The 13,666-nt window shown below is 39.9% G+C and overlaps 1 protein-coding gene across 4 annotated transcripts in view; it reads left to right on the plus strand.

The window, feature by feature from the left end:
* STAG1 (STAG1 cohesin complex component) overlaps positions 1-12,134 on the plus strand; it is a 164,764-nt gene extending 152,630 nt beyond the window's left edge. For all 4 annotated transcript variants that reach the window (XM_090147033.1, XM_090147031.1, XM_090147032.1 and 1 more), the window contains 6 exons: positions 2,425-2,630; positions 5,452-5,623; positions 8,381-8,491; positions 9,409-9,523; positions 10,923-11,003; positions 11,101-12,134. In XM_090147033.1, coding sequence (XP_090003159.1) covers positions 2,425-2,630; positions 5,452-5,623; positions 8,381-8,491; positions 9,409-9,523; positions 10,923-11,003; positions 11,101-11,124 — 709 coding nt within the window. In that variant the 3' untranslated portion in view covers positions 11,125-12,134. The remainder of the gene's footprint in view (positions 1-2,424; positions 2,631-5,451; positions 5,624-8,380; positions 8,492-9,408; positions 9,524-10,922; positions 11,004-11,100) is intronic.
* The last annotated feature ends 1,532 nt before the right edge of the window (positions 12,135-13,666 follow it).

Here is a 13,666-nt window from a genome sequence, read left to right on the forward strand (position 1 = left end):
TCAGCATCACTGCAGAGGTAAGAGTGTACATTTCTAATATGTTCTGTAACAAATAGATTTGGCCACAGCATAGAAGCAATAAGGGAAAAACGGACTGTAGTTAAATGTCATCATAGTACTGTGTGCCAGTGTAGAACTGAGTTCTTTGAATAACTTCATGACAATTTAAATATGTAGTTACCAGATCTTATCATTTATGGTTGTAAATATTTTTCTAATTATTTTTCTGGCCACAGTGAATTTAAGCCATTCTACAAGTATATATCAAGTCATACTACTATGACTACCTGAACTGACTCATTCTCTCAAGCTTCTCTGTAATTTTTCTTTTTCAATTGTATAAATAATTTTCCAATTCAGTAAACAGAGTAGAAGAAATGGCTAAAGTAGCTTGAGAATTAGACTTCATCCAAGCTAACCTGGCACTTAGGCTTTCAAACTTCTCTGCATTGTTATACTCTTGAATTTTGTCAACCTCTGTTCTGTTCTTCAGAACAGGGCTTAAGAATCAAGGATTTTCTGGCTGACTTTCCAGCTGAACCGTAGGTTCCCTGTGCCTGTTAGCTTAAGTGTAGTTAGCTGATTCCAGTTGAATTTATGAAGTTTATTCTTCCTGCACACTTACCAGTACTTCCACAAGTTTCTCCAGTGTCTAAAATCTGAAGTTACGTTACCTGTACACAGTGTACCTGACAGCTAAATCAGACCCTTTGCAGAAAGTTCAGTATTTCTCGTTCTTTACCCTTCAGTGTTACCATTCACATTTTTTCCTCACATTTTTCTCAGGACTGCAAAGGTGGTTGTGATGGAATCCATTTCTCCTGATTTTAGCTGTCTGTCTTGTAGCCTCCTGCATCTGAGCTATTTATTTTAATTGCATTTGAAGATTGGGAAAAGAAATAGAGTCTTTAGGACATAATTCATCTGATCTGTTCTCAATTACTGATAAATTTAAGATAAGCTCAGACGTGCCCTGGATTCCATTGGCTGCAGTCACTGTGGAGAGAGTCAAGATAACTAGCTTATATGTAAAGTTGTTTTTTGGACATCTCTGCATTCCTCCACTTGAGAGATCTGTCATGTTTGCACTCGTCAGGCAATGGGTGCATTGCCCCATAGCATTTGCTGACATTACGTTCTCAGCTACACTCTGGACAGTTGATTTTGCCCTTCTCTGTAGCATGGCTGCTCCAATCCAGAGGGACCTCTCCCCCGCCCTGCAAAGGGGCAGCAGCCTGCAAGCAGGAAGGAACATGACCACCATCTGGTGGAGAAGTCCTGTGTACAGGATCACTTACCTCCCTGCTGGCTTGGTCTCCTGCCAGCTGACTGTAAGCTCAGCAATGGGCTGTTAGTCTGGAGGTTAAAGTGCTCTAGAATAACCCTGAAGATCTCATCAACATACCTGCATGTCTGCAGATAGGGGCAAGCTGGAGGGCATCCTACCCTCCAGATTGCCTTCCCTACCTCAAAATAAATATTATTGATTCAGTATGCCTGCCTGTCACCTGCCCTTGGTGCAAGATACCATTCCCATCACAGTTCAGGAACCACTACTATTCTGCTAGGCTTCTGCTTCCTTTCTGATTTACTTCTTTATTATTAGTATAACTGATATTATTTATGTTACTGTTACTACATTATTATTGTTACTCTTATTATTGCCACTTGGCAATGTGCTGAATGAGATTATGATGCACTCTGTGATCACAACATATTTTTTTAACAGAATGAGGAAATGCTGAAGTACAGTGCCTTCTCTTGCCTTAATTCTGAGTGCTTGGTTCTTTAGTTTGGAACTCATTGGAATCATTTTTATGTGGCTTTTCTTACTCATTTTATGGACAATCTTAATTAAACGTTCAGTGGAAAAGGAAAATAGCACACGTCCTCCAGGCCATGTGTGGGACAGAAGGTGGTTGGTTCCTCACATAAGTTAACAAGTACTGGACTTCTCCATGGCAATGGAATGGATCTTCAGTTTTTTACTGAAAAATATCTGCTTGTATTCGAGAAAACTGTTCTTTTCCCTTTCCAAAGATGCAAATTATATCCTCAGTCTGCTAATTCAGATCTGTTGACACACCAGCAATATAGAGAAGTGGCTTATTTGCTATGCAGAATAGAAGGGGAATTGAAGTAGAGTGCACTGTGAATGACTACAGGCAAATACAGGAGGATGTTGGGGAGAGAAAACTTCAAATTCCTTATCTGAATAACCTGTGCACAATTAACTGTTTCTTTGTTTTGAGGGAATGCCATGAATTCTTAATCAGTTCAAGGTACAAGGCTCTATCAACATATGTTATCAAATTAAAATAAGGAAACACCATGACAGATTTCTGCTAAGTTCTCAGCACTGTGGGAAGTTAATTAGAGGAAACAATGCACTGAGCCTCTGCACTCATTGTCTTCTATTTCCAGTCACACCTACCTAGAAAAATTTCTGACAGAACAGATGATGGAGAGAAGAGAAGACGTGTGGCTGCCACTAATTTCCTACAGGAACTCTCTAGTTACGGGCGGTGAAGATGACAGAATGTCTGTTAACAGTGGGAGCAGCAGCAGCAAAACCTCTTCAGTGAGAAATAAGAAAGGACGGCCACCACTACACAAAAAGAGAGTAGAAGGTTGGTATGGTTTTACCTTGCCTAATAGGGGTATTTCTCATTTTGTACCTACCTTACAGCTTTCCTTTTATTTTGTATGTAGTGAACACAAAGCACCTGTTCTGCAAATTGCTATCAAGCTTTAACATTTCTGTATGAGAAATAGCTTTGTAACTTCCTGTTCTTGCCTGTCCTGAGATTTTCAGCTGGGGAACTACTAAAAGCTATTGCTGACAGTGGAAACAGGAGGTGGCTGTTGAGTTAACTGCTCTGCACCTTTCCCAGCCTCAGATTTGTTTTCTGCTTCTGTTTAGTTTTGAAGCAATTATTAATTTATATGATATTAGAGGAAACCTGAGGCAGAAATTCTGATATAGATTGGTATTGTAGATCCATATAGATCAGCTCACTGGAGAATACTAAAAAGATGCATGTTTTTGTTCAGTGTGGCACCAATATACAGTGTATTTACTTTTTCTATGACTTTGGGAGTGTACATCAGGAATTTGGTAATGATGGTCAACTTCTTACAAGATTGCATCTGTTCCTGGTTGATAAGTGTGAAATTGCATGACGTAGTGCCTGTTTATGTGAACATGCTTATCATTTCAATAGACATTTATAAGTGAGATCAATTATAAGTGAGATCATTAAACTTCAGAGTGTCTTCCAAGATTGTTATCTACCATAGTAACCCCTCAGTGAAGAATCTAATGCTAATTCTCTTATAGTCAGATCTGTCCTCCCCTACAGCTTATGCTGAGCAGTGCATGAGCTAAGTCTTTTAGTTTCCAATAGCCAAACTAGAGTCTAGGTAGGAAAAAGCACAGCTTGCTTTGTTTCCTTCAGATTGCCATGGTTTACACAGGATTCAACCGGGGTCATTTTTTTTCTTTCCTCCTCCTGTTACTGCTTTAATTCTAATTTATTTTATTCTACCAGTATCTTTATTTTTTCCAGGAACTGTAGTAACATCTCTGCTTCCCCATAAGGCAAGTCTCATTCTTAGGTTGTAGCTTTTATGACATTGTTTGCCCCACTCTCTTTCATGCCTGCCTTGTTCAGTGATCGATAGGAGGAAGAACTGACTTGCAACACCTTCCTTTTGAATATCGCCTTTCTTTGCAGCATCTGGGGTCCTGAATTTTCCAAAAACAGCTCTGACTTAAAATGCTGTAAGCCTGAATCTATGGCTCTTCACCTAATTGTTCACTTTCTGAAATATCTGAATGTACCAAAGTTTCCACTGGAATCACCTAGCAGCAGTACAGCCTGAAGCCAGTTTGCCTGCTTTTTGTGACTGCTGCACAAGGAAGGGGCTCATTTTGTATGTACAAATAATGAGCTCAGGAAATAATCAGAAATGTAATCCTCTTCTTAGAAATAAGTATTTACTGTTCACTGGTCCATAGAAGTTGAGCTATGAAGAACCAATCTGCTGAGCAGCTGGTTGCCTACAGATAGTCTGTATTCAGCATGTATGCAGGCCATTGTTTCTTATCTTTACATATTTTAGTAACCCTTCCAGAAGTCCTAGTTTTAATTGTAATTAATCTAGCATTAGAACCACAAATGCAGACATGTTTCTGGATCCTGCTTTTTTTTTCCTTTAAATCCCACTCTAAAGGAAGGACATTGGCACTGCAGAAACTATCATGGCATCCAAGAACCAAAGCCAGATCCTGTAGTTCCTTCCTGCCCTCAGTGCAGTGTGTATTGGCTTCAGCAGACTGCTGGGACTGGATAATATTCTCTGTTGCTCATGAAAGTAGAACTGCCATGTGTATAGGTGGTTCTGACGTTTCTTCATAATGCTTTAAGGAAGTGAAACATAAGAAGGATTTTCAAAAACCCTAGTGTTGTAAAAGGTAAATTCAAGAATAAATAGGCAACTATTTTAGACAGCTTTTAAGCCCACAGGGTAATAAAAGGCATAGGAAAAGCAAAGAGACCTGTTGAGGTCGTCAGCTACTTTCTCACTGCTATTTCTTCCTGTTAGGTAATCTATGATCTTGTCTTCTCCTCTTCTGTAGTCTCTTGGCTTTTACTTGCTGCAGCAACTTCTACGTGTCTCTTGTCTGCACAGTTGTGTTCTTACATGTTCATCTCAGGCCCCACCAGCCCTTCATCTCCATCCAGTTTGCTGCCTTCTCAGTACAAGCCCAGCATCCCACATTACAACTTCAGTCAGCTTCCCATCTCCATCCTCCTGTCTGCTCTAAACTCTAAATATTGCTGTCTGAAATCATTTAATATCATTTTTTAACACCAACCAGACCTCTCCTTATTTCACATGTCCCCTCTGTGCTCCACTGGAATGGTTCTCATTGAGGTTTCTGATGCCTCCATTCCCATCATAGTGTTCAGTTATATCTCATCTGATGTATATGTATGAAACTAACAGTCTTATATTTAGACTGCAGAATTGGTACTTAGGAATTGTTTTTGTGAAATGTGTGTGAGCCTCCCAACGATGCAGGCAGTGCTGCAAGGCAGTATGTTTGCAATGTTTTTTATTTTGTTTTCTGAAGTATTTCTACTTTGAATAGTTGTTATTGCTGGGAATAACTGGTAGTAATCCTTCCTTAACAGAACACAAAAATTACATTTTGAGTATTTATCCAACTGATCTCTTAAAGGCACACCTATTTCAATAGGTACTAAACTACTGAAAACATGAATTTGCAGAAGGTGCTGCCTCTAAAAAGAAGTGCATCATAGATGGAAGGCTTTAATTATTAACGTAAGGTTCAGTGAGTTGGCTGAGAGGATTTTAAAGGCAGCAGTACTGCATTTTACACCATCACAAATGTGTCAGTGTTTCTGAATGTTCCTTTCCTAGATGAGAGTCTGGAAGGCTCTTGGCTGAACAGGAATGAAAACATACATACTCCAGGAGCACTGCAAGCACCACAGCTCACCTCAACTGTGTTGAGAGAGAACACCAGACAAATGGGGGAGCAGATCCAGGAGCACGAGTCGGAGCAGGGATCTGAACAAGACTTTTTACACAAGTAAGTGTTGGAATGTCTGTACCAAACACAGTCAAATCCAGGTAAAGAAGTTGTGTAGAATGTATACAGGTAGTTGTGGCTCCACAAATGTAGTGTTTCTTTGCAAAAGCAACTGGAAAAATCACGGCTATGGCTCAGCAATAGTTAGATTATTTAAATCCCCCTCCCCCTCACCCCCCCCCAAAAAAGGTTGTAGTGATGTCAAGGTAGAAGTTCTTTACATTAAAACTGTCTTATAGCATAACTGTGGGCTTATGGATAAATCATGATGTCTGTGGGCCCGGGTTGGATTGAACTGTTTCTCTAAAACCTATTAGTATTATCTTTTTTTTTTCCTTCTGTCATAGTACAGTAAATGTTCTCCAGACATCTTTACTGATTTCTTACAAATTAATTCTTCAATTCAGTTCAGCTGCTGAACTGGTATCTCCTGCTTCTTGGCACTTCTGCAGGCAGTTTTATTTTGCCCTAAATTAGACACAATTTTTTGTCATTCAACTCCCATTTTATCACCTCCATTTAAATCGATTTATGGGGGGAAAATGGTTGTTATTATCTGTCAGTAGTTTATTTAACAAAATCTTCAGAGGATGCTGTTATGTGCTAACTATTATCAATCTGAAGACAAAGAATAACAGCAACTGGGTTGGAGGCTGCTTTTATAACTTTTATTCTTTTCCCTTGGTTGTGTATGCAGCGCGCACAGACATCAGCAGTACAACAGATGAAACCTTGATAACATCCATGAATCTGTGTTTGCCACAAGAGATACTTGCATCTCAGCTGGCTACAGATAACTTTGTTTTTGCAGCATGCTTGGTGTTTTCATAAATGATTTCAGCTCCCTTATTTCCCCATACTAACATGGTATCAGCACAAGGCCGTGTGAGATGGGTGAAAGGCTCACCAGGCAGGTTCACACTGCAGCAAGGGCTACCTGTTCTCCTGCACAAAGGCCTGACAGGTTTCCCAGCTGGTGCTGTATGGAAGGAATTAGGGTTGTCACCTGAAGATGTGAATACAGGGCAAGTGGGGGCATGAGTTTTCTCACCTACACAGATGAGATGGGCAGAAAGCCCCAGCTGGCCATGAAAGCACAACTGAGGATGAACTGTTAACATCCGAACCACAGAATCTTATCAACTTACTCCCATGGTACTGAGATCTACCTTCATTTTCCTTGCTTCCTGAGCTCAGGAGTTTGCCTCCCCGGATGTTGCTGTAATTTCTAGATTATAAAGAAGACTTTGTAGCTCAACAATTTCTCCTTTTTTCCTAGTCCTCAATTTAAAAAAAAAAAAAAAAAAAAAAAAAAAAAAAAAAAAGGAAAGAAAAATCAAAGAACTTGATGAAGCAAGAGCCTTTTCCCTGCCCCTCTCTGATCCCAGCTCATTGTGCTGAACACTAAGCTACCTCTGTCCGTGAATATTTAATCAGTTAAGGAAAGTGCGACTGCTTCCACTCACTGTGCATCACCTTCCTGAGCCTGATGAACAGGAGCTGCTTGAAGGTGTGGGAGAACTTTAAGGTGTGGGAGAAGCCTCTCTTTTCAGGGAGAAGCTGCACCAGGCTTTTCACTTTTCACTTGAACCTCTGTTTCTCCTATCTCAGCTGAATGCTGCAGGCAGAGAACTGTTGAGCAAAGACAGACAGCGTCGCTCTCCTTGGGTCCCACACAGAAATTCACAGTGTGAACTAACAGTAGAGAATGGTTTCCTTTCAGCCTGGAGTTAGCTGCTCATCCACACACGTGCTGAGGACCTCATCTTCCCATTTAACACTCTGTCTCTTATGTGCCACAACATACCTTAGAGTTGGATCCTGCTGATCCCTAATCCTCTTGTGAATTGATCCCAAACATGTTGTGCATTCCATGGAAAGTCCCTAAAAATATGGATGTATACAGTTGTATACAATATATTGTATACTATTTGCACAGTAGCTGTGTGCAGGTATCTAACACTGGGTACTTACAACACTGGTTGGACTCAACAATCTTGAAGGTCTTTTCCAGCATAAATAATTCTATGGAAGATGAGGGACAAAAATAAATACAGAGCAGTCAGTTGCTGAACAGAATGGTCAATCATGCCCAAAGCAGTATTTCCTCCTGGGTTGTTTTCACATGGTTCTTCCCTTTTATTGTTTCAGTCTTACTAGGGTATAAGATTACATAACTAAAAAGTGATGTTGCTCTTGAAGATCTGCATGTATTCTACTACTGTCTCTTTCTAATTGCAATACACAAAACACTGAATGCATTGCTTTCTACTGCTGGATTTAGTTGGTGCTAAGTACAGCCTTTCAAGAGTTTGCACATGGATAGTCACTGGATGCTAAAGTTGATGGGAGGATGGGTTTGAAAGCAATTTGTTTTTCACTTTCTGTGACTTTTTGTCTTAGAATGTTTCTGTTATTAACTTGGATCAATTCTTACTCATATTTTTGCCTGATCTGAGGTGGTGAATTAATTTTTGAAGTGTCTTCATTTCAGGTGCATGTTGCATTAATGAATGAGTAATGCCAGCATTTTATGTAGCTCTTCTTATTGTAACAATTAATGGATTTTTTTGTGCATGCACAGTGGGAGGAGACAAATTGCAGAAGGTACCCAGAAGACTTGTACAACAATGGAAGTAATTTAAATAACTAAATCTGAAGCATGTCAAGACAAAAAACTTGAGGAAATGCTGTCTAAAAACAGGCAACACAGAATCATTAGCGTTCTCAATCATAACACTGCTCTATGTTTGTTAGTCCCCAGATGCAGATATCTTGGTTGGGCCAACAGAAGCTAGAAGATTTAAATCGAAAGGACAGGACAGGAATGAACTACATGAAAGGGAGAACTGGTGTAAGGCACGCAGTGTAAGTGTTCAGAGCATCTTCATTTTAGATGGCAAAGCCGCATTTAAATGTTACTTTTCTGAGTTTTGACCAGTAAATTCTGTAATGGTGTTTAACTCTTCTTAAAAAAGGCAGAGTAACAGCTTTGTAACATTGGGATGGATGTCAGGCAATAGGGTGCTGTTGCCAGGTGTTCTGCCCTTAACCACAGCTGTAAGCAGGTGCCTAGTAAACACAGCAGACCTTTGTGGGACCATTTTTCATAGTTCTCTTAATTGCTTTCAACTATTTTCAGACACTTCCCATGAAATACTGTGATTTATCTGTTAAGTAATTTACAGCAAGCATCTATCTCAAGTTGCTTTCCAGTTTTCCCATGAACTTGTTTAAGCTTTGTTCACCCACCTCATCTCTTGTGAAGGTGTCCCACTGGGCAGCTAATGGAGGGGACACCCATGGGTGAATGCAGAAGTGTTCTGTTGTACAAGGTGCTCTGTGCTGCTGATCTAACAAGGTCTTTCAGCGCATAAATACTTCTCAGGGTGGGGGCCAGAGTCTCCAGCAAGATCAGGTCATTATAGTGTTAGAAACTGGTCTTGGATTCCCACGCACTTAGCAGTGATCTTGGCAAACACTGTAGCTCCTTTTATAAAAGGGCAGACAAACCCAGTGAGGTTATTGCCCTCTCCTTCTTAAGGACAGATTTAATTAGTGGTCATAATGATATTACACTGGACTTCCTGCTTTAGCCTCTGCAAGTGGGAGGGTCTTTACATACAACTTTCTTCCAGCTAATACTGAGTAAACGTGCTGGTTTTATTCTCAGTGTAATGCTGAGAAGGAATTAGGGGATAGGATTTTGCATTGTTCTTAATGACAGTGTTCATGGTTGGGAAATCACAATGCATGAAAATGATGACCTGTTTCTACTTGACCAGACGCGGTCTAATGGAAGATGACGCCGAGCCCATCTTCGAAGATGTAATGATGTCCTCACGAGGTCAGCTAGAGGATATGAATGAAGAATTTGAGGACACAATGGTCATTGATCTGGTCAGTAAATCTTATTAATAGCTAATTTAAAGTGGTAGAAGGATGATTTAGAAGGAATTCCACAAGTAAGTACAGAGTGTCCAAAATGTTGACCTTTATTTCCTTTGATCTTAATGTTAAAGAGTGGAAATAATCTGAATATTCCCTGAAACCTAAAACTGCAGTTTCAAGCCCAGTTGACTTTATTCATAGAAACACAAGAAGCATTGCCTATTGCTCTTCCTAATATTGTGGACTCAGGCAGTAGCACGTGCATGAAGCACTGCTATGCACCTTTGACTTGTCCACCTATGAGAATGAGGATATGATTTATAGCAGTGCAGATGTCTTAGGGAAGTGCTGAAGAAATCACCAATCTGATTTGCCCTGCAGATTAAGCCAGGGGTAGGAGTGCTGATGGGGGGCAGAGGTGAGACCAGCTCATTCTGTCCCATTGAACATTACATTAAGCTGCCTACTCTGCCTCACACTGTTCACATGGGCTGTCTGAAAGCCAGTAACAACATTTGATTTGGTTTGGTGTTTGACGTTATGAAGAGTTTGGAAACTATCAGCTAAAGTTAGACGTGCTGTTGCTTCTTTCTTTGTGTCATTGTTACAGCCATCACTAATTCATCTGCTGTCACAAGATTTTATGCAGGCTCACTGTGGTCAAGCAGAGTTTGTTCTGTTTCCTAGTTTGTTTTCTGGGATGTAGGGGAGGTAGTGGATCCATAATCACGGTTTTGTCCAGGTTGCAGCCATGCACAGAGCTGTGCTGGCACAGCAGGCAGTAGAAGGCAGGTGTATGGTAGTACCTTACAGTATTGGTGCTGCTCCTAACCAAGCTGCACCATCAGACTGCAACCTCCATTTCTTTCACATCAATATGATCGAGGACAAGCTGAATTTCCTATAAGCCTGCTGGCCTCAGTTCTGAATGAATTTTTGCATTATATGCTTTACTGGTTTCTATGCTTTCGTATTTCTCTTTCACATCCAAATTATGAGGCAGAGGTTTAGTTCTCGTATTACATCATCATACATAAAATGTTCTGACCACATCAGGGTTTCATCATAAACAAAAGCACAAAGCACAGCTTTTATGTAGTCTGACCATGTACAGTGCTAATACAAGAACACCAGTAAGGCAGCGAAGGCCTTAAGCAAGTCCTTAGCTACGGGAGCAAACTTAAAATTGCTTTCGTGTAATTCTTTGTCTGCTTCCTTAAATAAAATATGAATTGAAGCAGCACTCTGCTATGTCAGGGCCTCAGTTCGTATCTGAGCCTTTATGGAAATGCATGCAAAGCTGCTTTGCAAGGCCACGGATGAACACGTAGTGATCAGCTGTAGCACCAGCAGATCCTTGGCGGGCAGTTATGGATGTGATGTTCTAACAGCCTGCCCATCTTTTCAGCCACCTTCAAGAAACCGACGAGAACGGGCTGAACTGAGGCCAGACTTCTTTGACTCTGCAGCTATCATTGAGGACGATTCAGTAAGACTTTACTCGTACTGCCTGCTGTTTATCGGAGGTTCTTTTCTTGATTACTGTTGCACTTAATTAATTACTCTCTTTTAAATCATTTTTCTAGGGATTTGGAATGCCAATGTTCTGAAGTCTGCTGAAGACATTTTACAAATTTGGAACTCTATTGTTTAGAGCTAGAGGCCTATATACTGTGATAGCTTGTATGAAAACCACATTTTTGATGTGATACGGTTTGATTTTTAACCAAATGATTAAGGTCAATCCCTTTTTGTAGTGACAGAAAGAAGAGGAACTTCTTAATGACACAAAGGAATGTTGGCCAATCCCGTCACCTCAGAAAGGCTGACCTAGAAAATCATTTGTATCCCTTGTTCTTGACTGTCCTAATACAGATTTTTTTTTCCTGGATGAGGAGGAAGTTTTAAATTGTTAAGACAGCTGTCAAAATAAACACTGTTCTACATATGTTTTCTGAAAACATTGAGTGATAACAGAACTTTTTAACTTTATTTTTCTGCTGTACAATTTAAAACGGTTTTAACATTTGCCTTTTTATGTTTTAAAAGCTAGCCATTTTTATTAAACCTATGCCTATCAGCCATTGACTAGCAATGATGCTATAAGCAGGTCGTTCTGGCTACAGAAAAGTGTTTTTGAACACACTGGATTTGATTAACATTGTGGTACGCTTATATCCTCTCGTAGGCATTGAGAAGAACACTCTCATAGAAGAGGTTAGAATTCTAATGACGTGCATCTCTGCCAAAAAAAATTCAGATTCTGATATGATAAACCCAGATTTTATACTCTTGAGAAGATTTATTTTTATTTATAATGGGACATGAAGTGAGAGATGTCCGTGAAGCCACTTTTCCAACAGACGCTGTGTAACATTCATTTTATATAGCACATGGGGACACAAAAGCAGTAAGTTTTCTATTGGTACTTGCTCTGTGCATTTTTAGCAACTTTTACCAGCAAATAAAGTATTCTCAGTAAAACACACAAATGGTTCTCAAGTAATCACTTTGCTGTTTTTACTACCTACTTCAAGCCCTGCCAACCCAAGGTACATAAACAGCAACTTTCCTATTTAAAGAAACAATAATTCAAGGGTGGGGGACAGGAATCGCTTTAGCATCCTACAGGCAATGTTACCTGTACCATACAGAAGTCCACTTCCCATGCCCTAAATTCCCTTCTGCGCTATTTTTGTAAATTAATTTTGCCAGTTAGAAGTACTGTATGTGCTGCTTAGAAACTTGTGCTTAGATGGTGAAGTTCTTAAGCTTACAATGGAATACAGCTACATTTTTCAGTGTTAACTGTGCATATTAAGAGTAACTATTTGGGGAAAAAAATACAATTTTTCAAAAAAGCAAAAAACATTAAAAAAAAAAAGACAAACCCAGAACAGCCTCAGTTGAGTCACTGTAATAAGAGATTTTTCAGTGTCTTTAATAATTTGGAATAATGTTATGCTTGGGTTTGATGCCCCGGCTGGTAGCTGCTTAGTTAGAACAGGCCTGCTGCCAGAGCTGCTGCCCACCCACAGCCTGCACTGAGCAGTGACTCTGGGCATCAGCCCCAAGCATTCACCTTCCTTTCTGCATTTGAGATAGAAAGCAGACTGACCCACCTGGAGCACAACAGTTTTAGAGGTGCTTTTTTTTTTTTTAAGCAACAGCAAAGTTATCATGGAACTTGTCTTTTTTTTTTTTGTGAGCTTATTTAAAAACAAAACAACATTAATACCCAGTGTTTATTTGCTGGGAGGGGAAAAAACATCTAAAAAGAACAAACCAGCATTTCACACAGCTGAGGTTTGTTTTTTACATGTGCAGTTCTCAAACAGAAACGGTTGCCAAAAATGTTGGACTGGGAGATCCAGCCATTCCTCTCCTGTCAGTTGGGTAATAGACAAAACAGGAGAAGTGGCTGGAGCTTCATAAAATAACATTACCTCCCTTCCTCTTCTGTCCATCCCTGTGGTGCTGGGTGGGCTGGGATGGCTGCATTAAATTGTCATCACAGTAATTCTGTGAGCATAGAGGCACAATAATGGCTGCCTGGTTTGAGTCAGAGCCTCAGACAAACCTTGTGCTTCACAGTCCTCTGTGTGGAAAACTGATTCCTAATTTAACATTGTAGAATACTGTATAACAAACATTTATTATCACGGTACCTGCAATGGGTTTCCAGTTCAGTTTGCAGTCAATAGGTTTTTGTATTATGAGTGTCTCCTTGATTGGTTTTGCTAGTAATTCTGTAAATTGTACATTTACAATATGAGGTTTTTTTTTCCTTTTGTACAATTTAAAACTGATGCTTCACCTTTCATTTAATAAACTATTCAAAATCATGAGTACGATGAGCACCCTCTTCACTATAACTTTGTTTTAGATACTGGTTTGGGCCATCACATCTTGTCATCCCATTAATTATAGCCAAATGAAGTACTGAATGGTAGTTCTCATATAGCCCAGGCTTCAAAAACAAGTTTATTATACATATCTTAACCATTCAGCCTTAGAAGAAAGAAAAATGTTATCTGGTCTCTTTCCCCCTCCTCCCTTTTTTTCCCCCCTTTCTCTCCACTGTGGTGTGGCTTTGGTTGATGGTGAGGTTTTATTGTGAGATTGCAGTACATTTGGTAACTCATCACACAA

The sequence above is a fragment of the Phasianus colchicus genome, chromosome 10 (genome assembly GCF_987193195.1).
Source record: "Phasianus colchicus chromosome 10, bPhaCol1.hap1.1, whole genome shotgun sequence".
In the NCBI taxonomy this organism is placed as follows: domain Eukaryota; kingdom Metazoa; phylum Chordata; class Aves; order Galliformes; family Phasianidae; genus Phasianus; species Phasianus colchicus.